This window comes from Psittacula echo (assembly GCF_963264785.1).
Source record: "Psittacula echo genome assembly, chromosome: 1".
Lineage (NCBI taxonomy): Eukaryota > Metazoa > Chordata > Aves > Psittaciformes > Psittacidae > Psittacula > Psittacula echo.
Window position 1 is genome coordinate 119,908,583 of NC_137735.1, and position 26,813 is coordinate 119,935,395.

Here is a 26,813-nt window from a genome sequence, read left to right on the forward strand (position 1 = left end):
CTGGTGCTACAGCTGTAGCTCGCCCTTCATTAACGCTGATGTTGAGCTGAACGATTTGACCTGAAGTGGCTGGAGCCTCCCGGGGAAAGTTTTCAGTCCTTTTGTTGTGTGTTTTTTACCGAGTTCCCCACCGGAGCAAAACCCCTTCTTTCCCATTTGCTGGCTGATGCCCTGAGGGTGACGAGGCTGAAAGTTTAGCAAGTTCTGTGCATAACTTCACATCACAGGAGCAACTGCGTATTTCCCCCCCCCCCCCCCCCCCCCCCGCCTTTCGTTTTCCTGCTCCTAAACGCCTCCTTCAAGTTTGCAGCTGGGCAGGACTCCAAAGGTGCAGCAGCAGCAACAAGCCGGAGTTCAAAGTTAGCAGTAAATTGCACAACTTCCAGCTCATCGCTACGCTCAGTGACTATTAAGAAGCTGGAAGGCGCTCAGGGAAAAAAAAATAGGGGAGAAGGGAACACCCTCGAATTGTTTGGGGATCGTTGATGTTATGCTTCTGCCGCTGGGATCATGGCTCCCTTTGGAAGGAATTTATTAAAAGCCCGTCATAGAAACAGGTAAAGTGTGTGGGTACGTGGAGGAAAAGGGAGGGTGGTGTGGGATGGATTTCTTTTAAACTTTTTTGTGTATGTGGGGTTCTGAGGGGAGAATGTGTTTCTCCGGACTAACGCCACTCCCGGGAGCTGTAACTTCGGGGCTCACCTGTGAGTGGGGTCGGCGTCTATGGGGGCAAGAAACGCTCCCCCCATCTTACTCCCTCCCTGGACCTTTCTCTTCCCTCTTCGCTCTGGCTCTTTTGAATCTTGGTCAGTATTTTCAGTGAGGGGACGGTAGCTTTTCCTGACTTTGAACCTCCCCAGTCTAAACCAAGACGGCCACGGGAAGCCCCCTGTGTAACCAGGTGAGTGAGACTCGGCCGGGGCTGAGAGGAAAGGCCCGTGGCGCCGGTGTGCGGGTCCTGCCTGAGGCGGCAAGTGTGGGCAGCCGGGGGATACTGGGAGGGTCCTGGCGGGCAGGGCTCCGAGCCCCCCGCTGTCCGCTTCCCTCTCCCGCCCCCCCCCGCAACCCTTTAGGATCAGCCCCTTAATTCGTCCGCTGGCTATTAGCCTGGGAGGTGGGAAAGCATGGTCTTCAGGTATGGGCTGGGGGGATGCTTTTTGTTTTGGTTAGCTTTAGGTGTGAGATGGACTTGCCTGCCTACAGGTTTTTGCTTAGGAAAATAATCGGGGTGACAGCTGTGGTCCGTGGGTTGGCTCCTGCGAAGTTACTTTATGGGGACTTCGCTCCTCAAGCCGTGTTTGCTTTCACATGCCACTCACAGCGACTGGAAAAAGAAGAAAAGGGGTTATGTAATCATTTTAAGTGCTAGGATGCACGAGATGTTTTAAGAGTAAATGTTCTTGGAGTGAGGTAAATTTGCTTGGACCCTGTGGAATTTACAGTGGCCGGACCCACGTAGCTAAGGTTTAACTGATGGTCCTTGAGATTTTGGTTCAGAGAGAAACTCAGAAATCATTCATAATCTGTTCCCCGCTTTGACTGGTGCTCTCCACTGGAATTTAGTTCGTATTTAAGGGTATGCAATAGAAAATGTTTTCCAGAGGGAATATAATTTAACCCTAAAAGGTCTTGTAAAAATGTCTTGGGTTTTTTCAAGTTTGGCTTTTGGTTTTCCCATTAGATAAACTGGAAGTTATTCGGGGGGTGGGGTGTTTATGAAAATATTAACATACTATATGGAATATAAATCAGAAGGACTGATTCATGTTCAGTCAAAGTTTAAAAAACAGGGTACTATTTAAGAATTTTTAATGTTGTAGGTTACTGATTAAACTGTGTTTTGCTAATGTGTCTGGAAACAGGAAAGCTTTGATGTACTTCTCATGTGGCCATTTTATGTTTAGAAGGTCTGGAAAGGTGGACATGAACTTTTACATGAAATTACTTTTACATGGAGCCATAAATTTATTAGTATTAAAATAGAAGTTTTGCTACTGCTGTCAGGTACATGAATAACTGTGTTAACTCACAAAGCACAGTTCCACTCTCTTCAACGGTGAAACTGTTTCTCTTTTGGACATGTAAAATATCTTCATAGTAATCGCATCAATCTCACTGTGTTTGCTGAAGTGACATTTTTTCCTCAGGAAAAATGTCATAATCCAAAGCTTTAAATAGGCAATAAAAATTAAAATAACAAAGGAACCATTACTGTGAACATCTAGCACTTTCTTCTCATTTCACACTCCTCCCCAACCCGTCTCCTCCACCCCCCAAAAAAATATATTAATACCTCTAATGGCAGAGGGGAGAGGTGGTGTGGCAATAAGAAGGGTCTGAAATGCTTGTGACTACAGAAATGGGCTGTAGAGGGTCAAGAACAATGCAAACTAAATAATTCATAAGATGCGTTATTATCTATTCAAATATTTAAATTAATATTAGCTCTTGATACTGAATTTTAAGAATTAAACTTTGCTTATGTACTTAGTAAAAGGATCTTGTAATAGAATTAAAGAGCTGCCCAAGAGCTCTTTTTTCATTATAATTTTCTCTTTGTAAACTTATTTGAAACCTTGAAAAAAAATTCAGGTAAGCTTAAAATCCTTGGCTGTATTTAGAGCAGTAGGTGGGGAATCAGAATTTCTGGCTCATTACCTTCTGTTAGTTTACCTACTGGTCATGAGGAACCAAAAGGGATATACATATATCTTTAATCTGCTGCTTTGTTTATTAGGTCTAGCGCTTCTCCATCTTTTTGGAGACGCTCAGGTTTTTTGGTTTTTACTGAAAGTTTTAAATCACCATTTGATACATGCAAATTTAACTCCTGTGAGTTATAAGATAAGCAAATGAGGGATAAAATCTGTGTTTACTGGAGGAGGACAAAGCTAAGTCAAGGCAACAAAGGTAGTTGGAAGAAAAGCCAGAAAGAAAATGAAGGCATCACAGTCATTTTCTCAGATAACTAGATGACACCTGTGTGATTAATGTTTGTCTTGCAGCATTGCCAGAGGTTTCAGATCAGAACCCTGTTTCTCAGTAGACTCTTCATATCCAGATAATGAAATGTCAGTCTCTACCTCTAAGATCTAGGAGTTTAAATGAAGAGGTTACTCTTAAGTACATTGGTGTGTATGAGATATTTGAGCAAGTGGTAGATGTTGATGTAGCTGTGATGCCACTAGCCTTTAGAGGCAGAAACTGAAATTAAACACCAGAAAGACAAAACCTATGCTGCATTGTTTCTAGTATTTGAAAAATCTTTGGTCGGTATTACTCTCTTGGGTTGCTGAAATCTTCCTCATGCAGAGAGATAGCCCCGATTTGATTTCAGAAGGGAAGCCGCTAGGAATATGGCCTCAACCTATTTTTCTTGGTCAGAAAGGGAATGACAGATACCTTTTTTTGAGAGCTATTCTTTGAGCTCCTATGACAACCAGAAATAATCATAATCCCCAGAGGGTGTATGTGCTTGTTAATGTGTCCCTTGTAGAACAATACACCCAAAAGGTAGCAAGGACATGCCCCACCCACCTGCTAATCCAAATGTGCTCATGCAGGGACAGGCTGTACCTTCTAAGGCAATAAAGGAAAAAGGACAGTTTCTTGCAGCAGTAAGCCTCCATAACGTTAATAAACTCAAGGAGATTTATTCTGCTGGGTTTTGGAAGAGTGAGGAATGCTCAGCTCACATCACACTTTGGAAGTGTGGTGATGTGAGGAAATGCTCAGCCAAAGATTAAGTGGCACTGAGTTCTTTGCAGATACGGTTTAGTATTGGTCTAACACATTGCACTGCACAGAGACAGAACAGCTCCCTAACCGTATATGAGAAACAAATACAAAGCATATATACTTGCACTGTTTATGCATCAGGGTTTCACATTGTACACAATTTCCTGGTTGCTAAGTAAAACAGGAATTTACACCCCATTGATTTTCTGTAAGATTAGGACTTCTTTGCTCTTGGGTGCTAGATTTGGTTACTTCTGAGAATGAGTCTTTAGGTTCATTTAAATACTTTAAAGGTCACCCATCATCTCAAGGATATCTGGTTTTACCATTGTCATATCTGCCCAGTGATCTCACACCAAGCAAGCTGTCTATTTTTTCCATTGAGGGCATGTCCTTGGATTTTTCACATAAACCTTACCTAAATTTGTAAAAGTTGTACTGTTCCATGCAAGTCATAGCCAGAGAAGTAGAAAACTGAAAGGGAGAGGATTCCAATAATTCAATAATGTGTCTTCTTCACATAGGTGTTGTCCTTGATGCTGTAGGGTTGTCCTATTAGACGCAAATAGCTTGAGAAATAATTTTTGCCCATGTAATTCATGCTGGTCTTAAGTTTGCCATAATCCTTTGTATGCTCTGTTGACATACCACACTTTTGAACCCAGGGTACTGTTTGATGATGAAACAATTGTGTTACAAATCTGTTACTATTTAAATGTATTTATTGCTTTTGCTTTTGCTTTTCCTTCCTGGTTGTGTGTGGGTTTTGTTGTTTTCTGGTTTTGGTTGGTTGTTGGTTTTTTGTTTGTTTTGTTGGTCTTTTTTTCCCCCATCTTTTACTGACAACTTGTTGCCACAGCAGTTAGCATAGTGTTTCTGTATAGGAGGCAAAGATTTACTTTGCCTACTCTTTATTCTGCCTCTCTTGAATCAGTTCGTTTCTGGTTCAGCAGCAGAAAGAAAGACCATATAATATCCATTCATGTGTACAGATATAGAGGTGTAGAGGGAATTTTTCCTGTCCTGACAGAGGCCCCTCTCCAGTGAGAGAAATATTCAGTTCTCTCAGGTTTTATATTACAGTGCAGGGTAATGAATTAGATTAACGACTTCATCTACCTGATACTGACCTTGCATTATCATGTTCCCTCCCCTTCTCCTTCCCTCTTGCCAGTAATTTCTCATCACACCTATTTAGCACAGTGATTTGAGTGTTACTCTGAACATCTCTACTGCTTCACGGTTGAGTACTGCTGTACATTTTAAGCCTTAGTGAAGCAAAACTAAAAATGCTCAGCATTTACGTTTTGACTGCAAAAGCTCTTGGAGATCAGCTGCTTATCTGAATGAACTGTGTATGACCTACACTGTAAGTCTCATGGGATCATATGAGATGTCTAATACTTCTCCTGTGGAATGAGCATACCTGGATAAAAGTCTGTATGAAGCTATAAAGGTGCTTTTTGATTCAAGACTACCAGGCATTTGGTATGTATGTTGGAGGGGGTAGCTAAAAGCTTATTTAGAATCAGTGGTGCTCTCTGAGTTAAACTTTTAGGCTTAAAAGATGGTGCCTTTTTGGAAATGGTGGAACACATTCTTCTCCGTATTTTTTCCTTGAGTGTGAGGTGTATTAGTGAGCTATCAAAGAAGTTGTTCCTTTTTGAGCCAGAGTTCATACACTACAATTTCTTTTCTGGTCTGCCTTGTTAGTTTTGTCTCTGGGGTCAAAATGGTTGCATACATTTTCTAATAATCTTCGTATATATTTGTTCGCTTCACTTTTTGTCTAGCGAAACACTAACCTTATTTCTAAAGAGTTAATTATCTACTATTCCAGGAGGACAGACAGCAGTTTCATTCTGAAGAAGTAAATAAAATGAGTAATAGATGTGTGTAATACTACACCATCTAAGGAAAGAGCATTACTTAGGTTAAGTTGAAGCTAATCTGAAACACTAATGCAATGTTGAGTCAGGCTGAGACAATACATTTCAGACACAGAAACATGTTTATAGTGATGCAGAGGGAAAATCTTGCTGGTCAGTCGTGAATACCTATTTTACTGATGAATAATTAGCATTTTACATGCAGAGAAAAGACTCAGATGTTGTTAAATCTGTAATGATTTCAGTAGAGAGATGTAAGTTTTCAGATGGATTTTTAAAAAATTCTAATAACTTTAATAAAGTCATAAAAAAATAAGACTTTAATAAAAGCCAGTGATAATCACAGAGTAATACCTCCTGATTGACCTGTGCTCAGAAAATCTTTTTTGTTTTGTTTATTTTATATAATAATAAAAAATTGAAATTATAGTCCTAAACATCTTTATTTGCAAGCATTAACATCACCCATGCTGTATAAGCCTTAATTAGTTCATCCAACATCTGTATTCAGTATATAGATAAATCCTTAATGGTGACAGAAAGGATGATGCAGGATAAATTTTTTGTTTGAGACCGTACATTAAGAGAAGCCTAGAAGCTTGGACATGTTGGTACCCGGTGGTGTGCATAGGTAATTGAGCTATTATTGTCACTTCTGTTGTTTCTTAGATGTGTTATGATACTCTCAAGATGGTGACTTTTTTGTCTTCTGCAGTGTTACTGTGCCAGCAATTCCCCAAGTATCCCACAGGACACAATTGATAAGAGTCAAATGGCTTCAGGATGAACTAAAAGAGTGACCAAGCAAATGGAATTAGAGGAGAAAATAAATTACTAGATTTATTTGTGTAACAAAGGTCAGAAACATCCTCTATAGAATGTAGGTACTGTAGTTCAGTGTAATTTTCAGGTAGGTAAGACAGCATATTACAAACAAATGTCATGCAGAATTGTCTAAGAATTTCTATGAGATCCCTTTGCATCTGGTCTTTTTTTCTTCATCAACTATTCCATGCCTATGTCTCCCAGTGGAAAAAAATTAGAACTAATAGCAGTACATTTTTAATGCAAATTCTGGTGATGGCATTTTATCTTCCATGGTTGTAATTTTTCCATGGACCTGCAAAATTCTTGCAGTAAAAATGAGGTGTTTTCGTGAATTACTTCTCATGCTTATGTGTAACACATAAATATAAAAATCAAGAGCTAATTAGTGATATTTAGAAGCTGCATTTTTTGAGCAGCCTTGTCAAAAAGAAAACATTTTTGAGCACCTTTCTGGAACTTGCCTCAAATAGACACCAGAATGAACCACTAGTTGCGTTTTCCTGTCTCGACCTATCCAGAAATGCACTTAAGGTGCACGTGTTGTAATAGTGATAATGATACCGACTTGTTTCTGACCTCAGACAACCGATAAGCATAGTTAGTTTTCCTTAGCTGTAATTTGGGTGATAATATTTACACGCCTCAGGAAAATAAGTAAGGCATGACTAAACAGTGTAAAATCTGTAGAAGTGCAGAGTATGAAAGCCAGTTAGTGAGAGAGGTGTGAGTAAAATCTGGGAGTTCCTTGTTTCTAGTTTTTGTACAGTTCACTAGAGTTGGCTGCCATGCAGGAAAATGATAATATGCTGTGGATTGCTTAGGTTTAATGTTACATGATTCACTGAGTAATTTTAAGTGGTCTAAAATTATTCATGATGTTAAAAACAGTGTGTGAGAAGGCTGGTAACCTCACAGAAAGGGAAATAAACAAAAAAATGTCATGTGTATCTTATGAGATTTTGAGGTGGTTTTGTGAGGTAAACATAAGGAAAGTTAACTTTTGAAACCAAAAATCAGAAAGGAAGGTTTACACTGATGATGACAATAAGGTTGTAATGTAATTATATTTTGAATGCTTTAAAATTAATTCTTGATGTTTTGTGGAGAGGAATAAAAGACACTAAACTTGAAAGAAAATTTTCCAGTGCAAGTTGGGCATACCTTTCAGATGCACTCTTTTTTAAGATGTTTCTCTTTCACCAGCTTTTTCCTACTTCACTCTCACTCCTGTCTGCCTGAGTACATGTTTGCCTTTGCCAAGCTGAATCATTTCATTTGTAGCATAGGTGCTTGCTAGACATATATTTTTTTGAGCATTAGCATTAGAAGAAACCAGGCTACCAGCTTATTTCTTATGTTGTAATCTCAGAGGTGATATAAACTTCTGTTTTCCTGGGTTGGTCTTTATTTTTTTAATTATTATTTTTTGGTTTGTTTGTTTGCTTGCTTGCTTTTCCACATTCAGCTGCAGAGTAATGATAGGAGAAATATATATATATTATACCAGAGGGCAGATATTTGCTGTGAATGAAACACATAAATATAATTAATCTATTTTGAGGGTCAAAACTCTCACTCTGGTTAAGTTGCTTTCTTTATTCTCCACCCAGTCTGTTCTCAGTCATTATGGTACAGAATTCTGAGTTATGTATTTCCCATTATAATGAAAAATATGATCAGCTCTGTTGAAAAGCACAAATATTTATTTTGTTCTCCTTTTAATAATACACAATTGACAAAACAAAATAAATATGCAAAACCATAGTATTCTCATCTTTCAGGGCAAAATCAGGTTTATAAAAATGTAATAATCTATTAGGCTAAGTTTTGTTTTGGTTAGGTATATATATGTTTGCCTTACTTTGACATGTAAGGATGTGTGACCTCAGTGGAATAATGTAGTCGAATGAAGACTACTAATTTTTAAGAGTCTGTCCTTTGGTCTTGAACCTGCAATTTGCTCTGTGTTAGTAGATTCCTTCATCCATGTGGAACACCTGACTTTGCTTTCCCCAGCCTCCTCCAAATTCAAAAGGATTATTTCTACAGAGGGTTGTTTCCACAGTGAAAGCACTTTTAAACTACAGATTTTTTCAGAGCAATGGTTGAGGCACTGTTTTTATGACACAAAGCATGCCTCATTTGACACAGAAAGTTAGCAGATTCTGTTCATTAATCAAACAGGGATCATATGTTGATTTTCAGCTGATTTTGTTTCTGTTGGCTTCATAATTGGTAAACTGGTGTTCTGAACTTTTGTTTCACTTGGACATTACCTGTTGAGAGGTTTCCTCTGTACTGATTGATGAGGTACTAAGTATACTGTTTGACTTGGTTGCTACATCTACCTCTCAGGACCACTTTGTTCTTAATATCCTGTTTTGTTGAAAAGCTCTGTACAAATCCCGATTTCTAACAATAATTTAGGATTTGTATTGACTTTACTGCACTTTCCCAGCCTTCTGATATTTTAAGGTCTAGGTAGAAAACTCATCATGTTTATTTACCCATGAAAGCCACCACAGGTGTCAGACAAAAGATCTGGGTTATTTTTGGAATTGCAGTTGTGGATGTTCACAGTACTTGCTCTTACTGGCACTCATACTGTTCATAAGATTCAGGTACGCTTTAAAACACAAAAGTCAAGCTTCATCTTACTCAACTTGAGCCATTTGACATATAGGTATCTAGTCATCTAGGTAGTCTTTGTAGTTAATGGATACATCTAAACACTTCCACAGGGCAATTCATTCAGTCTTAGACAGGCTTTCAGTATGGGATTAGTCACCCTTTTGGAGGTGCCTATCTTATGCCACTGATTACAGAGGAAGGTCAGAAAATTATCTTTTGACTACACATCTGCATTTTAAATAGCTTAAGGTAAATGACATGTGCTCCACCCCAATCACTTTCAAAGGGAAGATCTTCATGGAGCATGCTCAGACTTTGTAGAGCACCTAATTAAACATCTTTTGTACCATTCATTTTAGAAATTAAAAAGGGAATAGTGAATGGAGAGCAGAATTACAGGTGGATAATGTATGATTAAGGGAGAATCATCTTAATAGCATGGATGTCTTCCCTGCCCTGCTACAAAATTCCTATGTGATGTTGAGCAAGTCACATAAACCACAGTTTACAAAAGTGGTTACTCACTGCTTGTTCTTCATTTGCTAATTCAATGTCCTATAATCTGTTTTGCAGTATGACTGACCAAAGGAAGTTTATGGATGTCCTGCTTTGGACATCTCTATAGGTATCAATTTAGTTAGCTAGAATGGGAATTTAAACAAGTGGATAGCTTTGGCCCAAATCTTTCTGAGTTTTGGTTTGCAAAAGAGAGTTCTCTCCCTGCAAGAGTGTGTGTGGAGATAAATTCAGTAATGTGTCAGCTTCTGAAGCAATATAATATCTGGTGGTAAAAGGCATGCAGCAGAAGATTAAATTAAAACAACGGGTAAAGGATATAAAAGGTAGTACCATATGTAGGAGAGATGAAAAATAGACACACACTGAACAAATCTAAGTAATAAGGACTAGCTTTATGAAGGAGACTTTAGTAGCTAAATGTCATTGTAGTCACTTAATACAAGCTTTAAAAACTCCTGACATTCACAAAAGTATGATTAAAAGCTGAGGAAGTAGCACTTTTACTGGCAGCACTCCTGGACCACCTATATTCCCAGCTTGTCCTACATGGTCCTGAAAATCTTGCAGTCATGTGCATCCCTCACACCTTACCAAAAATAAGAAAAAGGCAGTCTTTCAGCTTTTTCAGCCATGAGATCCCATCTAATAGCCCTCTTCAGAGCATGTACAACAACGCACAAAGTGCAGCTAGGTGCTCTGGTAGCCAGAACGCCCCTGTGAGATGCCCACACTGGCATCCTCAGTATGTCCTGTCAAGTTATTTTAAACTAAAAATTCTCTTGGTGGTGTTGTAGCTGTTCCATTTTGTGCTGGCTCATACGAGTTACAGTAATCCAGAAAAAGTTAAGGATTCAGAAGAGGATCCAGCTTTTGATTGCTGTTCTAATTTGATATTTTATTTTTTACGCAGTGAACATCTGAATGTAGTCTAACAGTACCTAAGTCCTGCCCTTTTGTTCATGTTTCTGAATAATTTACGTCAGTTCCTCCTGAGCTTGCTGATGTCAGCAAATCCTGTTGTTATGAGCTGAACTCTTCCATAACGCTTTATGTGGAAGTTTAGGTGTCCAAGAGGGCAGTGGGGAGGACACCTGAAAGTTTCAAGACTTAGTACCTGCAATACCTCAGTATCTTCTATGGCTCTGGCAAAACTGCCTATTGCCTCATGTATGCATTCAAGTGAGGCAGAGGTCCAGTGTGATACAGAGAACACACCTTGCTTTGGGTATGCTGAATGAAATTAATTTTTATTGAACCAAGTAGCATGGAAAGCTTTAACACCAGTGCTTCAAATCTTTGAGTACTTGACTGCAACTTAAGCTTATTTTGTTCTGCTGAAGCATTTGTGCATGGTAGGCATATATTTAGTGTGTAAAGGAATATGTGACAGTTTGTGTTGTGTGATCATATAATGTGTTTGTATAAGCACATAAGATATACTGTCGCATACCCTATTATAGATCTAACCTGTATCATCTACATGTGAAGTACAATAAAATATATTATACTTCATGCAAGTAAAAAAACCCCCAAATTATAGTATATAGAAACAGTACGTGCAGAAATAGCCACTTCCATAGACTGAATATATATATATGCAGTATATGTATGCATATATATATATGCTTCTACATTTTACAACACTGGGTACATACAAGGGTAGTTTAAAAGTCAGAAGTGAAAAACAGAATGTGAACATGTCACAGAAGAATGCTAAATATGTATATTTTTCCAAACATCACAGTTGTTTGCATGGCAGAAGGAAAAATGTCTTCATTCAGCTGTCACTGTGGTATCCATTCAGCCTATGAAGTGCCTTGTTAAGAAGTAAACTGCCTTTTTATCCTCCCTGAGCTATGAAGTCGTCTGAATTGCTTATATGTTGAAAGGATACCCACATTTGGATATGTGAAATAAAGAAACATCGGATTAATTTGAATGTTGACTCAGTCTGACTTTCTGTAAAGAAACATGGGATTAATTTGAATGTTGACTCAGTCTGACTTTCTGTGAACTAAAGGCAACTACTAGTTTGCAGTGTCTTTCTGGTGTCATAGCCCTTTTGGCATCATCACCATCCTGCCATAGATGTGGCTTGGAAAACTGTCCCCATTGTTTTTTGGGCCTAGCTTAGTCTTTGGCCACAGACACCTGGGCTTGTTTGGTGTCAGCTATGCCGACTGCAGGGTTTTGGCCCATGTGTGCTACCACTCTTCATCACAAATCTTTTGATTACCATCCTTTCAGCTGTATCAGCCTTTTGAATGATTTCTTTTTAAACTGTTCAATCACATTCAAGTGGGTTATCTTAGATGGTTTAACAAGGCCCTTATTTTTATAGTCTCATTCATCATGACTTGTGGTTTGGAGGTCAGACAAGCAGCTCAGCTCTAGTGGTGGACAACTGACATGGCTAAGAGCCTCTTCAGGTGACCCTAGCTGGAAACTCATTTTGTACTCATTGTCTCTGTTCTAGAACAGTTTGGAGGCTTAAGTCATGACCATTTAAATATTCTAAGGTTCACAGGACTTTTTGAGTTGTGGAATGTCTTTCCTCTGCAGTCAGCTTCCTCCATTTTCTCACAGCTAAAAATTGTGTGTGTGTTCTACTGGACACCATTCTCTGTATCTCTTTACCTACACTTTCTTCTTTGCATTAGTCCAGTGAGTTTCCCATTACTCTTGGTCTTTATGATCCAATGTTAACCTTGCTTCCAGACAGCAATTCCTTCCTTCTTGCCTTCCGTACCTGTATTGCTCAGCTGGCTCCTGTGCCCTTTTTTAGCATATCCATTACTAGTGTAAAGCACAGTCGGTAAGGTTAACAATTTATTTCATTTGTTCAGTAGCTTCTTCAGAGAGGATGTGGTGGTATTTCAGAGACGCTATCAGCTTGTGTCTGACTAACTTCATATTGAAGCATGCATTGATAAGCAATTTTCGAAAATTACTTGAAAGTATGAAAGCGTAAACTGCACAAATCTCTCACATTGTCAAGGACACTAAAATGCTTCAGGTTTCTTTTTTTAGATTTATGTCTATTCCTCTTGTTAGCATAATTATGTATCTAGTACTCAATTTAGCTCCTTAGTATGAAAATTGTTTAAAAGTCCACTTCATCATCTCATCATCTTTTCCTTTCAGCTCTTCAAATACTGCAAGTAATGGAACACATTTGTCACTGAATTACCTTTCAGAAAGTTTGAGGGAGAAATTTTATTTTTTTTTTTTTAAAAGGGGCAGTAAATGAGGACTTAATAGAAGCCATTTTGAGATGACATCTTCAATATAATTCAATGAAGGCAAATTAAACAGGGAAGATCGTACAGTATGGTTTCAAAGTGGGGTGGTTCACTTTCTGTAAAGTTTATTGCAATAACAGAGAAGAAAATCAAAGCCCACCCTGCCTTTCTCACTCATGGCAAACTGTAAAGTGATGCTCAAACTAGGATTTATGATATACAAAAGAAGCTATTTTGAAAAATCATTAGAGGTAAAAAAAATTAAGAAAAGGTGATGCTTGATGAGCTGGCTGAAGAGATCTAAAGGCTTGTTGTTGCACTGAAAGCAGTCCTAAGCTCCCTTTCCAGGCTCCTGGCCATTCTGCCATTTCTTTTGCACTGGTACTGTTCTCACTCAACACTGTAGAACCCAACTCAGGGAGCACTACTCACTGCTCAATTAATAACAACTTTATTTTCATTTTTGTTTTCTTGGTTATATTCCTGCCAATTTATCAAGCTTGAAACCCTCTGGATAAACTAACAGAGCTGGCACAAGCAAGAAGAAGGGAATGTCAGGTAGACGCCAGATTGCCTAAATTTCTTCATTATGTTTTAAATCATGAAATTGGTAACCTATAATACTAGATTTAGCAGTAAAAAAATAATATTTAGGATAACCACTTAGCTACGGTAGTAATTTTGTAAATAATTTTATATATTTTGGGGATGGGTCTGGTGAGTATTGGGGTGTTTTAAAAACAAGATAAAAATACTGATTCTACAACATTCCTTTTCTGAATCATGAAATACTGTGTCCAAACTCTGAACTTCACCACAGGGTGCTGTAAGAGCAGCTACAGAAATAGTTACAGTAGGTAGCTATCAGGGAAAGACTATAAGGAAGGGATGCTTTGCTGAGCAAAGCAGCTTGAGGATTCATGAAAATAAACCAAGTCTATCTGGACTTCCTTTCCTGTCATTGGGAATGAGGTTAACATCTGCCTCACACGGAGCCACCAGGAGTAGAGAAGACGTATACTGAATTGTTTGAGCCATGCACTATGTATAATGATTCACAAGAAGGTAACCATCCCAGACTTCTGTTTCCCAAGGAGTATTGGAAAAGTGGCATGAAATTTTACTATTTCCTTGTTTGTATCTTGCTCCATTATTCAACCTATCTTATTGTCACTGGTCTAAGTATGCTTTGTTCGTGTTTTGGCAGTCCAGCCCCAACCTTGGAATGCTTTGTGTTTATTTTTTCACTGGGCAATATGTCAACAAACCCAGGGGAGGGAAATAGTATATGTTTGCTTTTCAACAAAAGCTGAACTGAATTTGATACAACAACAACAACAAAAATCCTGCTTTCAACTCTTGGAATTCCCCTCAGTTCTTTGATCTTAAAAGGTCATGAACAACTAGGGTGTTTCTAAAAGGCAGTTATGAAAATTCTAATGGGAGAAGTTAGATAAACCAGATTTCTATTAACTGTAATAGCAGCTCTAACTGTTTAAAAGCCTATGTTATAAATGAGCTATAAATGATTCTGCTCCCTCTATTATTGAAAATTATGGAATTTTAGACATGTTCTGTAAATTATTAATAGGAGCCCCATAAAATTTGTGTAGTATAACCAGTGCTTAAATATGCATGGGTATTTAAATAGACACAGGAAAAATATAGAAAATTGTATTTTGCAGTGTACCAAAATTCTTGTGATAGATAAAAGCTACCACTGGTATCTTCATTTTTCCAACTAGCAAGAGCTACCTGCTGTCCAGAATCAAGGTGCAACTTTTGCTATATTGATATTCCTAAACTTTGCATGTTGCTTCCTAACACAGGAATTTGAAAATACCCACCTTCCTGTTCCTCCCATCATGGTCTGAATAGTTATTGCCGCCGAATATGTCAGTGTTTATTTTGGCTCTGGAGATTTTCCTGGGTCTTTCACTCCTGTATCACAGCTGCTTCCTCAGTATCAGTTGCAATATACCCATCAAAGCATGTTTTCCCAGTAAAGCAAATTGTTAATGTTATTGTTGCTCATCTTGTAAAAATATTTTGGTGGACAGCTAGCTCGCTCTTGTTCTCAAATCTCCACTGTGTCAGGCCACCAGAAATACAGACCTGATACAGTGAACGTGTTACCCATCACATTGTTTTGTGTACACAGCACACTTGCTGATGTTACTCACTGCAATTCCAAACATTTTTTGACTAGTATACACTTAACAACTTTGAATATGACTTTGAATATACAGTGGAGAAATGATTGTTTGTCTGACAGGAAGGCAGATTTAAAGTGTAGATCTAGTTTATAGAGAATGTGAACCCTTAGGGAAAGAAGAGAAGGAGAAAAGGGCAGGGGCACATTCAGTCCTCATCTAAATGGAGGCTGCAGCCTTTGCACTTGCCTGTAGGTTGTTTGGGAGCATAAATATGGTGCAGGGTAGAGCTAATAAGTGAAGGGGAGGAGTTAGTGGCCTTTTGATGACTTCTGAAGATCTGCATTCGGACTTTGCAAATGAGATATTGCAAGACAGTATCAGCCACTGAGAATGTCATGTCAGTATTAAATGGGGGGGCAGAGGGGTGTTCAAGATAATCCACCATGACTATCACTTTTATCTGGTGAGCAAGGTTTATAATTCCTCTTACAATGTCTTTTATTTCTTTCTGTTAGTACAACATTGAGTTAGTTCAAATTCTTATCTTCTACATAGTAAAAATTTTGCTATCTACTTATCAGATGACAGAATTATTTCTTCCAGTACTTGCTGATTCTACATATTGGCTGCTTTTATTTCTTTTAAATCTGTTGTAAGTACTGTCAGGCTTTTTTTCCTTTTTTATTTTTCTCAACTATTGGTCCCAGTTCAAGCACTTGTGTCAAAGCAGTACAGTTACTAGAAAGAAGCACATGATTTCCCATGGGATTTTTACTGAAATCTGACATTTCAAGTCAGCAAGAACTCTGCCAATTAGTTAATTACAATAAAATAGTTACCTTAGAGATTTTTTTTTTAAACATGTCATACCTTTCATGTTATTTATTCTATGATACAAAGGTACTATCCCACTCCAATTAAAAAATATTTAACAGAAATTTGTCTTAGAGCACTATCATACTCTAATGATAGGATGAACAGAAATTTCAACCAGATCATTGCCAAATTCTAACACACGAAATTTTGCACAGTAGCTAACTGAGGTGATGGTATTCCTCTGCAGAAGGGTTTACAGAACTAGTTACAGTTTTAAGTGCACAAATGATAATTAATATAGAACATAATTTTCAACAGCTGTTGCTAATTAAAATGTTTCATAAAGGCTTCCTGACAGTATGGGAATCTTGCTAAGTTAAAAATTTATGCATTTAAAAAGGAATTACAAAATGAATGTAAGCTTATGTTAGGAGAAATGTCTTGTACCTAGCTAGTTAAAATAGAACCATAGAACCATATAATAGCCTTTGTTTAAATTGTTTTCTTGTATCAGAGTTCTGAAATGTTCCAATTAGAACATCTAAAATACTGTGTATATCTGTATCTTTTTAAAAAAGTCACATAAATATCTAAATGCCTAACTTTATTTTAAATAAATGCCTATGTACATTTCTCTAAAGAAGGAAGCTTTATCAGAGTAACATTGAATGGGTACTGAAACAGATGGTAGAGAGAAATCAGTTATTTCTTGTGAAAACAAAATAATTCTTCCAAAAGTTCTGTGGTGTTCTTTCCATGTCATGCTGCAATATTGGGGTTACTCTGATTTATTTTTATACCAAAGGGTTTTATTCTTACTATAGTTAAGGTACCAGTCCTGCCTTGCTATAGGTACTTTTTTTAGCTAGATGTTGCCCTGGCTGTTGTGTGATGCAGAAGGAAAGAAGGAGTTTCTGACATATCATGTGTGATATTTTATGTCCTACGTGGTATGTACATTAACTGTGCCTTCATTAATACTGTTTTTTAGGGATAGAGAATGGGAATGTAGTTATTTTATAGGCTGTCTTGAATCCCCATGGCTTTTGAGTAATTCCAGCTTCACTGGGTTGTGAGAGAGTAGATAATTCCTCATTGCTGCCCTTAGAAAACTCAGAAGCATGTAATCTACTTACGCAGGAGACATACTAAGATTTGGCCTTTATTGCTTTTTGAGTGACTTTGCAGAAGATGACAGAAAATTGAGAAAAAAGATGGATTAAGTGTGAATAGTCTGAATAAAGTTAGCATGAACTTTTAATATGATCCACTTGTGCCTGAAAGGTTGAAATACTTCTGACCTTAACTTTCATATGGGCTGACTATTCTTTATATCTTTAATGTTTAAAGTTACTGTCAAAAATCTGTTTGGATCAAATCAAGTTAGGGTCTTTTCCGAGCAAGGGCTGCAATACATGGTACCAATAGCTTTACTTTTCTGCAAATTGCACAGATAAAAATCCCACAGAGCCAAAAGCAAAAACATGGTTTGATCTTTTCTTTCAGAATGTTTATCCACTGTCTCATATATGCTTTTATTTTAAATATCTATATATATAAAGCATACTGAGACTTTAAAAAAGAAATAATAAAAGCAATCTTATATTACAATTTCTAAATGGAATGTGGTGACTGATAAGCTAATTAGCTCTTATGTACCCTGACATGTTAATGGCAACCAGCATCAGAAGCTCTCAAATGACATGTAGCACGTCCTATGCTATAAATACAGGTTGTTTGTGTCAAATAAGTATCCCTGTAATACCAGCCTCTCCTTATGTCCAGCAAGTAAATATAATTAATAAGATTTTTTTGCTAAGTAGGTATGGCTTGGATCTGAGACACAGCAATAATAAGGTTATTAGCAAGTGCTTGAAACTGGCATGCGTTCTCTGAGCCCTTGCACATAGAAGAAACATTTCTGGGTGCAGAACAAAGACAAGACCATAGCACGAATACACACTTGTTAAAATCCAAGTGGGCAGATTTACGTGCTCCTGCATCATGCTTAAAGACCATGTCCTTGAAAACACCAGGCTATTAAATGCTTTTGTGGCAGATCTCTTTTGTTTCCCCAGGATGTTTTATGCCATTGTGTCATAAAGTTTTCCAAAGAGAGCAATTGGCTCAGTTACTGAACATGCTCGGCTCGGAAACTGTTCCTTGCTGTGTGATATGCCAGGTAGGAGATGAGGCACTGAATGTCTTGGTGAGGAACTAGGAGTATACAGCTTGAGAAAGAAGGGAGAACCTGCTGAGAGGCACGTAGAGCACAACCTTGCCTGTGTCTGCCTGAAAGTTTCGTGTTTCTTAGTGTACTACAGGAAAGCACTGAAGCTGTAGGACTTCATTGTAAAGATGCAGTAGGCAGCAGGAGAGTTCTCTCTTGAAGCCTTTTTTTTTTTTTTCTGTTCATCACGTAGCCACTTCTGGTTTTCATTGAAGTGAATTGTCCTGGGTGGTATATTGACGTAGTGTAGACGTTTGTTTCTTAGAAGTTTAGAAGCACTTTGGTCTTCCTCTAGGGAGGTCAGGACAACAGCAACAAGAGCTCTTGTCAGCTGAGGACCCCATTTGTGGCAGCCAGTCAATTATCATCTAATCTGCTGCAGATTAGACTGTATGTTCAAATGTGCTACTGCGAGGGTTTATGCTATACTTACACAAAAGGAATCTTCTATTTTTTTAAGAGTAAAAAATTTCATTCATTTTCTGCACTGAAATAGACTAGATTAGTTATATCATGTACTAGCATAATACCAGAAACAATCCTTCTGACATAATAATTAATTACAGATTATTTTAAATTTATTTATTTTTAGATTTTAGATTGGATATAAGGAAAAATTTCTTTGCTGTAAGGGTAGTGAGGCACTGGAATGGGTTGCGCAGGGAAGTTGTGAATGCTCCATCCTTGGCAGTGTTCAAGGCCAGGTTGGACAGAGCCTTGGATGACATGGTTTAGTGTGAAGTGTCCCTGCCCATGGCAGGGGGGTTGGAACTTGGTGATCTTAAGGTCCTTTCTAACCCTAACTATTCTATGATTCTATGTTTCTATGGTGCTACTTGCAGATGCAATGATGAAAGGAAAAATGGTGATATTATTATACTAAGAAGTACAAGAATATTCCAATCCACAAACATCTGTGGTAACAGATAAATCTTTATGATATCTGATTAACAGTAATTTGTGCATAATAAGTAAAATCTTTTCCATCTCTGAAAATTAAGATTCTAAAACATTATTTCCTCAGTAAATTGGTGAAAAAAATGACTAAGGTATTTCACACAAATGGCTTTGTAGCATGAACTCTTTGATGGCAAATATATAAATTGTTAGCAGTTGTATACATTTTCAAGCAAAGGATTAATGTATTGCTTTGTGTGCCATTTTTTTTTCGCCTACAGATTTCTTATTCCCTATAATTTCAATTTCAATAAAATCTCAGGTTTTGAATCCACTTCCTAACACAAAATCTTTCAGTTGAATGCTCGGTTTCATTTTTTTTGGGGGGGTAGGAGTGTGATCAAGAGAGAAGGATGGTCAAGAAATACGATAATGTTGAGAGAGGAATTGCATTTCTGTGAAAGTCTGCAAAGACTTTGTTACAGTGAAGGGAGAGAAGAGTTTTAGCTATTTTTTTTTTTCTCAGCAAAGACAAAATATTCTTTTAGTGTCAACGATATTTTAGAAACTTTGTATTAAGCTGCTAAATGTATGGTGTGTGCATAATCTAGTCCCAACAGAATGTTTGCTGAAATTAGTAAGCAGAAATGAGCATCTTCTAGACATGAAGTAGGGGGATTCTTTTATTTGATTGGCATGATTTATTGTAAAACTGTATATAGCGTTTTCAGAAAGAATGTTAAAGTTTTCTAGAAAGTCAAAGATTTACGTTTATCATGTGTGTTTTTGTGCTGGACATCCCTTAAAGTTAATGAAAATCAAAAGTACTGCTTCCAGCATCTAAGGTATCGCATATTTTGACTTTGTGCAGCATAAGTACATGTTTTTGTTTTGTTTGTGCGTTGCTGGAATGTATTACCTTTCTTCCCCTAGGCCTGAATAATAAATTAACAAAGTGTGTATCTGACATGCAACAATCAGCCTGTGCTGACTTAATGAAGACTTTGTGTGAGGTCTGTAACATGATTAGAATGTTTTTTTGGGTTATCATTAAGAGAAGCAAAGAGTAGAAGGCATAAAGCCAACAATCAAAACAAGCAAACAAACAAACAAGATTGGAAATTTACTTTTGACCATTCTTAATCTTAAATTCCCGTCTGTTCCTGAGCAACAAGTGACACTTGGTAAAATTGTATCTTTTTGCAAGGCTTTAAAATCATAGATGGATAAGTAGAACATTTCAGTGATTGCTTGAAAAAGAAGAATTTAAGCCAGAATTAAAACTTTCAGCGCTTTAAAGCCTGCTTACAGCAATAGCAATAAACTTTTTTTGGGAAAAAATAAAGTTAAGAAATTACGTAGCTAGTTTTGAAACAGCTGAAACTGTTTTACATGAAAGCCAGTCATTTAAGCTGGAAACACTCTTTAGCTATTACAGACTCATTAATTGATAGGTTATTTAAATATGATAGTTCTTTTGCTTCCTTTATAAAACTGTAGGATGTGAAGGTCAAGGAATGAGTAAAAATGAGAAGCCTGCCTCTTTGTTAAAATAACCATCTAAAAGCAAATCTTCATGCTGAATATAGTAATTTTCAGTACCGCATCTCAAAAAAAAAAAAAAAAAAAGAAGGAAAAAAAAAGAATTGCTATCAATGACCAGCATTTATTCAAGACGAGGAGTTACATACTGCATCACATCTTCCTTAGTATTGAAATTACTTAATGGATTTTCATATAAATGGTAGTAGTAAATTGAGCAGCAAATGGAATAGTGAGTATCTAAACTAAACTATGAAGAAAGAATGTGTAGGTCCCACATTTAGTTATCTTTAGGACATCTAATGCTGTCCGAACCATTCTCATTACATTTCTCCCTGACAATAAATAAGAATCTAATTGGATTACTGTCACCTGATTTTAGCTACCTGAAAATGAGCTATTTAGTGGAAGGTGGCCACATAGGTATCTTGTAGTTAATGAAATAAAGAAACAGGTTCATTTGAGGATTCATCCCAATGATAATAGATGGTTTAGGCTGTGGTGACTTTGTTCTTGGAGGTCCATTCACCTCTTATGACAAGGAGAAACTGATGGTGAATATATACTGAAATTGTAACTTTAAGGTGCCTAACTGAAAGGAATTCCGCTTCGCACATGCAGAATCTGCTCTCCACTTCTATGAGGAAAGCACAGTATAATAAAATATGTTTCCTAGTATTAGCATCTTCCTGCATCTTGAAAGCAAATCTTTAATAGTTGTTATGCTGTGACTGAGATGCTGAAGCTTTATTTTTGTTTGTTACTGTCTGTATTAACTAAGATTAAAGAATAATACAATGAATTTTACTTAAGAAAGAGGTCAGTGGCAGGCCACATCAGTTTACCATTTTTTAGTGGAAGATGATTAAGGACACTTTAGATTTTCTTTTTAGAAGGTGTTAGAATTCCATGGCATTGTAAGTTTATAAATGACTTGCTAACTCTTTTTTATTATTGTGAGACCTTACTTGGAGTATTGTGAACAGTTCTGGTGTCCTCAACATAAAAAGGACATGGAACTGTTGGAACTAGCCCAGAGGAGGGCCAAGAGGATGATCAGGGGACTGGAGCACCTCTCGTATGAAGACAGGCTGAGAAAGTTGGGGCTGTTCAGCCTGGAGAAGAGAAGGCTGCGTGGAGACCTCATAGCAGCCTTCCAGTATCTGAAGGGGACCTACAGGAATGCTGGAGATGGACTCTTCATTAGGGAGTGTGGTGATAGGACAAGGGGTAACGGGTTCAAACTTAAACAGGGGAAGTTTAGATTGGATATAAGGAAGAAATTCTTTACTGTGAGGGTGGTGAGGCACTGGAATGGGTTGCCCAGGGAGGTTGTGAATGCTCCATCCTTGGCAGTGTTCAAGGCCAGGTTGGATGAGGCCTTGGGTGGCATGGTTTAGTGTGGGGTGTCCCTGTCCATGGCAGGGGGGTTGGTACTTGATGATCTTAAGGTTCTTTCCAACCCTAACTATTCTATGATTCTGTCAAAAAGAAAGATCAAAAATTTAATGAGGCTAGTGAATAAAAATTAAGATATGTTGTAACAAACACATAAAAAAATAATTAAAGATTTTGCACTTTGCAGTTCTGTTTTGATCCAAGAATTACTGTGATATTCATAATTCCTTGTTTTTTTCTTCTCTTCTTTTCAGTAAAAGGTGACAATATAATTACAAATTGTATGTTACATAAGCTGTACTTTCATATATATATTTATAAGTATATATTTTCATGCGTAAGATACTTAATTTCTTTTTGTACCTGCATGAGCACAAATTAGTGCAGTGCTACTACTAGTTACAGATTTCAATATGTCAAATTCACTATAGACAAAGTAAAGAAGAATCCTTCTCAAAAAAGCTCAATGTAAAGTATGGGTAGGCAGGTGCATTGTAACTAAAAAAATAATGGGGGGTGATAAACAATGAAAATATATTGAAACAGTAATTCTAAAATGTTATTTTATATCCATGTTGTTTGTGGAAATCCTGTAGAGATTCTTTTACAATAGTGTATTTCCATCAGAGGCTTGTTTAATTCCTGCTGAAGTCTATGGCAATTCCCTGTAAAAAAATGGGTATAGCAAAAGTATGTAGCAGTACACTAATATTATGGAGTATCTAGGGTTTTTCAGATTTATCTGAAGATTCAGAGGGAGAAACTGTCTTCATAAGAAAGCTTTACAGGAGCCAAGAGGGAAAGAGATAGTAAGGTTCTTCTTAACCCACATAATGTTACTCACTGAAAGTATTGACTGGGAGAAAATATGGCAATGAACCAAAAACAGGAATGAGAAAATAATTGGAAGAGTTTCAATGTGCAACCAAATTGCATAAGACTCTTGAAAGAATGCTAAAATACTGAGATAACACGCATTCCCTGAAACGTATTTATTGATTACCAAAAAAAAAAAACAAACCCTCAGGAAAGACGTGCTTTGAATTTACTGCTTCAAAATCCCAATCCACTATTTCTTATGTTTTTAAGCTCTTTTTTTTTTTTTTTTGATCAGTACTTTTATAACTTGAAATTCAATGACTGGTAATACAGTTTCGTTTCTAGGTCAGTTATGGTTCACTACTGAACATGGTTTGAGACACTGTATTTTTGATAATTCATTTTGCATAATTTTATTATGCAAATTTATTTAGAAATAACTTTCTTATTGTGTAATTTTATTATGCTTAACATAGAACCCAAGTCTGTAGCTTATCTGGCTTTGTTTTTTTTTTTATCTCTGTGCTGTAAAACAAATACTGATTTATTTTACAGTCATAGCTGACTTATGTTACAATTGTCTATGTAAGTTTCGTTTAACTACCAATCTGTCAACAGAAAAAAATATTTCTATAGCATCTTGTATTCTGTGAACCTAAACCCAGTTACAGATACTGACCTTTTAGCATGTGACATACTTAACAGTAATCATAGAATCATAGAATAGTTAGGGTTGGAAAGGACCTTAAGATCATCTAGTTCCAACCCCTCTGCCGTGGGTAGGGACATCTCCCACTAAACCATGCCACCCAAGGCTCTGTCCAACCTGACCTTGAACACCACCACAGATGGAGCATTCACAACTTCCCTGCGCAACCCATTCTAGTGCCTCACCACCCTTACAGTAAAGAACTTCTTCCTTATATCCAGTTTAAACTTCCCCTGTTTAAGTTTTAACCTATTGCCTCTTGTCCTATCACTACAGTCCTTAGTGAAGAGTCCCTCTCCAGCATCCTTGTAGGTCCCTTTCAGATACTGGAATGTTATTTAATCTGACATCATCTTTGTGCCATTGTGCCATTTTCTGTATCTGTGGCTTAAGCTTTACTATTTTGAGAAGTAGTCTGTGAAAACGTTATTAATCTTCTGAACACTAGTTTAAAAAAAAAATTATTGTAAAATGTGGACTGTAAGAGGGAGCTATTGAAGTGGGAAAATGATGTCATTACTTAAAGTAATCTAACAAAACACAGATTTTACAGAGGAATGTTCCAAGACCTGGAGCAATGTAGCTGGACAGAGCTCTACTGTGCGATGATACTAATAAACTCACCTGTGTAGATTTTATTAGCATTCATTTGCAGTCTCCTGTCTCCTGACTATTATTGCCTCCTGGTCAGAGTGGCACCTAGAGCTGAGTCAATCATAGTTCAATTTATTGGATTGCAGTGTGTCTGTCATGTTGTGTAATAATTAAGGAAAAGAAACAAGTTGGATTGCTTTAATAATCATAGGGTATAACCCTAATTAAGTAAAGTAAAACTTAATTCTTACTGCTTCTCAGAAGACTAGAAAAGTAGTGAAAACAAGTAGTCCTAGAAACAAATATATTGAGCCCTTTGAATATTTTCTGAATTCTTATTTTCATTCTCTAGCTTTCTCTGTCAGGCTGAGTTAAATCTTATTCATTAAAATGAACTGGAAGTGACACCAGAAATTCACGGTGAAATGCATTTTTCCTCAAGGAATTTACTATTTTGTCATTTCAGGCAAGAGGCAAATCAGCAGGTTTGGGCAAGCAGTAAATTATACATGTGGAGGCTAGAGGACTAGAATATCTTGGACAGGTTCCACAAGGCCACTCTGCCAGTGTAAGCCCATGGCAGTCCAGCAAACAAACTTAACAGTTAACTGACATTTGGTCAGCTGAATTGCACTTTAGGCTCCACTGATTGTATTAATTAGACATCTACGTTAGTCATAATAGGGTCTTAGACACCAGAATTTGGATGTCTCAATGTATAAGGAAGTACCAGCTGCTGTTAATGTCAGATTAATAGCACTTTAACTGGATTTTTTTTTTTTTTTTTAACATTTTGTGGCATTTCTGTATCATTACAAAGCTTATAAAGTATGGACCTGTATATGTATTTTTTAACAGCTGGTATTCCCTCACAACTCACTGGAATTCAGGCTTTTTGGTACTTCAGGAAAAGCAACAAATTTCTTCAGACTTGTTAGTGAAAAATCACAGTGGAAAACAATGGTGTTTATGCTTGTGTGGGTGCATGTGTGTCAAAAGAGCTTTAGATTTATCCTATCATCAGGTTTGTTTTATCTTAGGTGGTGTTCAATCATCTTTTCTTAGTTCATCTATGTTCAGTGCATATTTAAAGGCATGATTCTTCCTTTCCGAAGTGTCAGTGATATTAAGAGCTTACAAATGTTTGCACAATGTCTGTGTGATGAAAACAGATATGCAGATCTGAAAGTTATGTTATCCAAGGAACAGTCTAGAAAGTAATCCAGATTGCCAAATTTTATCACTTGCTGTTAATACACACTTATAAGAAGCATACAAAACCTAAACTTGATAAAAGACATTTTGTGTGAGGTTCCCATTCAGCTGGACTAATAATAATAATAATAATAAAGCAGTAGCTGAAATGTTACTTAATCCAAAGAGACTTCTTCATGTAATTTAAGCAAGTATATTATCTTGTACAGTAATACTGGAATTTTTCAATGTGGTAGTCACATCAGAATTATAGTTATTATTTGCACAGTCTATGCTGTTGATATGTAATTTATATTTGGTCTTTTCTTGTTTTCCAGGTCTCTCAACAAGGACATGGCTTCAAATGAAAGAGAAATTGTGGTTTGGGTTTGCCAGGAAGAGAAGATCGTATGTGGCCTTACAAAGCGCACAACTTGCGCAGAAGTGATTCAAGCACTGCTTGAGGAACATCAGGCAACATTTGGAGAGAAAAAGGTCCTTTTTGGAAAACCAAGTGATTACTGTATTGTCGAAAAATGGAGAGGCTCAGAGCGAGTACTTCCTCCCTTGACAAAGATCCTGAGACTTTGGAAGGCCTGGGGAGAAGAGCAGTCTAATTTGCATTTTGTGTTGGTAAAGTCAGATGCTTTCCTTTCATTTCCATTGTGGAAGACAGCTGAAGCTAAGGTTGTACAAAATGTAGAAAAACAGTGGGAGCTCAGTCCAGCAAATTACATGAAGATGTTGCCAATAGACAAGCAAAAGAAAATTGTGAGGAAGACTTTCCGGAAACTGGCCAAGCTTAAACAGGACAGTGTTCAGCAAGAGAGAGATAATATGGAGACACTGATTCATCTAATCATTTCCCAAGACCATACTATTCATCAACAAGTCCTTAGAATGAAGGAATTAGATATGGAAATAGAAAAATGTGAAGCAAAATTCCATCTAGATCGTGTAGCCAATGATGGAGAAAATTATGTGCAGGACTCCTATTTAATGATCAGTCCAGGTGAGGCTGAGCAGCAAGGGAGTAGACCAGATGATCAAAAAGAGATGCATGACTACTTGAGCAAAAGTGAGGGTATTTTACAGGTTGAAGAGAGACTGAAACATCACAAACAATTAATAGAGAAACTGTGTGCTGAAATTGAAAGAGAGGTACATGGTACATGCACAGAAAATGGAGATGATGTTCGCACAGAAGGAGCTGCTAATGGTGAACTGGAAAATACAAATTTGGAAAGTGTAAAATGTGAGCTGGAAAAAAGTATGAAAGATGGTCTAAGAATCAACTCATACCTGAGCTGCATTCAGAAAGAACTTACATACAGGGACTCGCTACTTCAAAAGAAGGAAAAAGAATATGAACTTCTTACAGAAGAATTTAATTTACTACATGTTAAAGACAACATTGAAACTAGGCTTCCATCAAATGAAGAACCATCCAAGGGTAGTGTCATGTCCAGTAACAGAATTGCTGTTCCTGACGTTGTTCATAGAGTGACTAATCTGGACATAAATGATACAGACTCTGACACTGGAATCAGCTCTACACACAGTCAGGACTCTGAAATAACTTCAGGGGACATGGTACTGTTATCAACATAG

At 37.2% G+C, this 26,813-nt stretch overlaps 1 protein-coding gene across 1 annotated transcript; it reads left to right on the plus strand.

Annotated features, from left to right (window-relative positions):
* Nucleotides 1-510: 510 nt before the first annotated feature.
* RASSF9 (Ras association domain family member 9) lies at nt 511-26,813 on the plus strand (the record flags this gene model as incomplete). Its single annotated transcript, XM_080613671.1, has 2 exons — nt 511-557; nt 25,541-26,813. The coding sequence occupies 2 exons, from the start codon at nt 511-513 to the stop codon at nt 26,811-26,813; spliced, it is 1,320 nt and encodes a 439-aa protein (XP_080469797.1).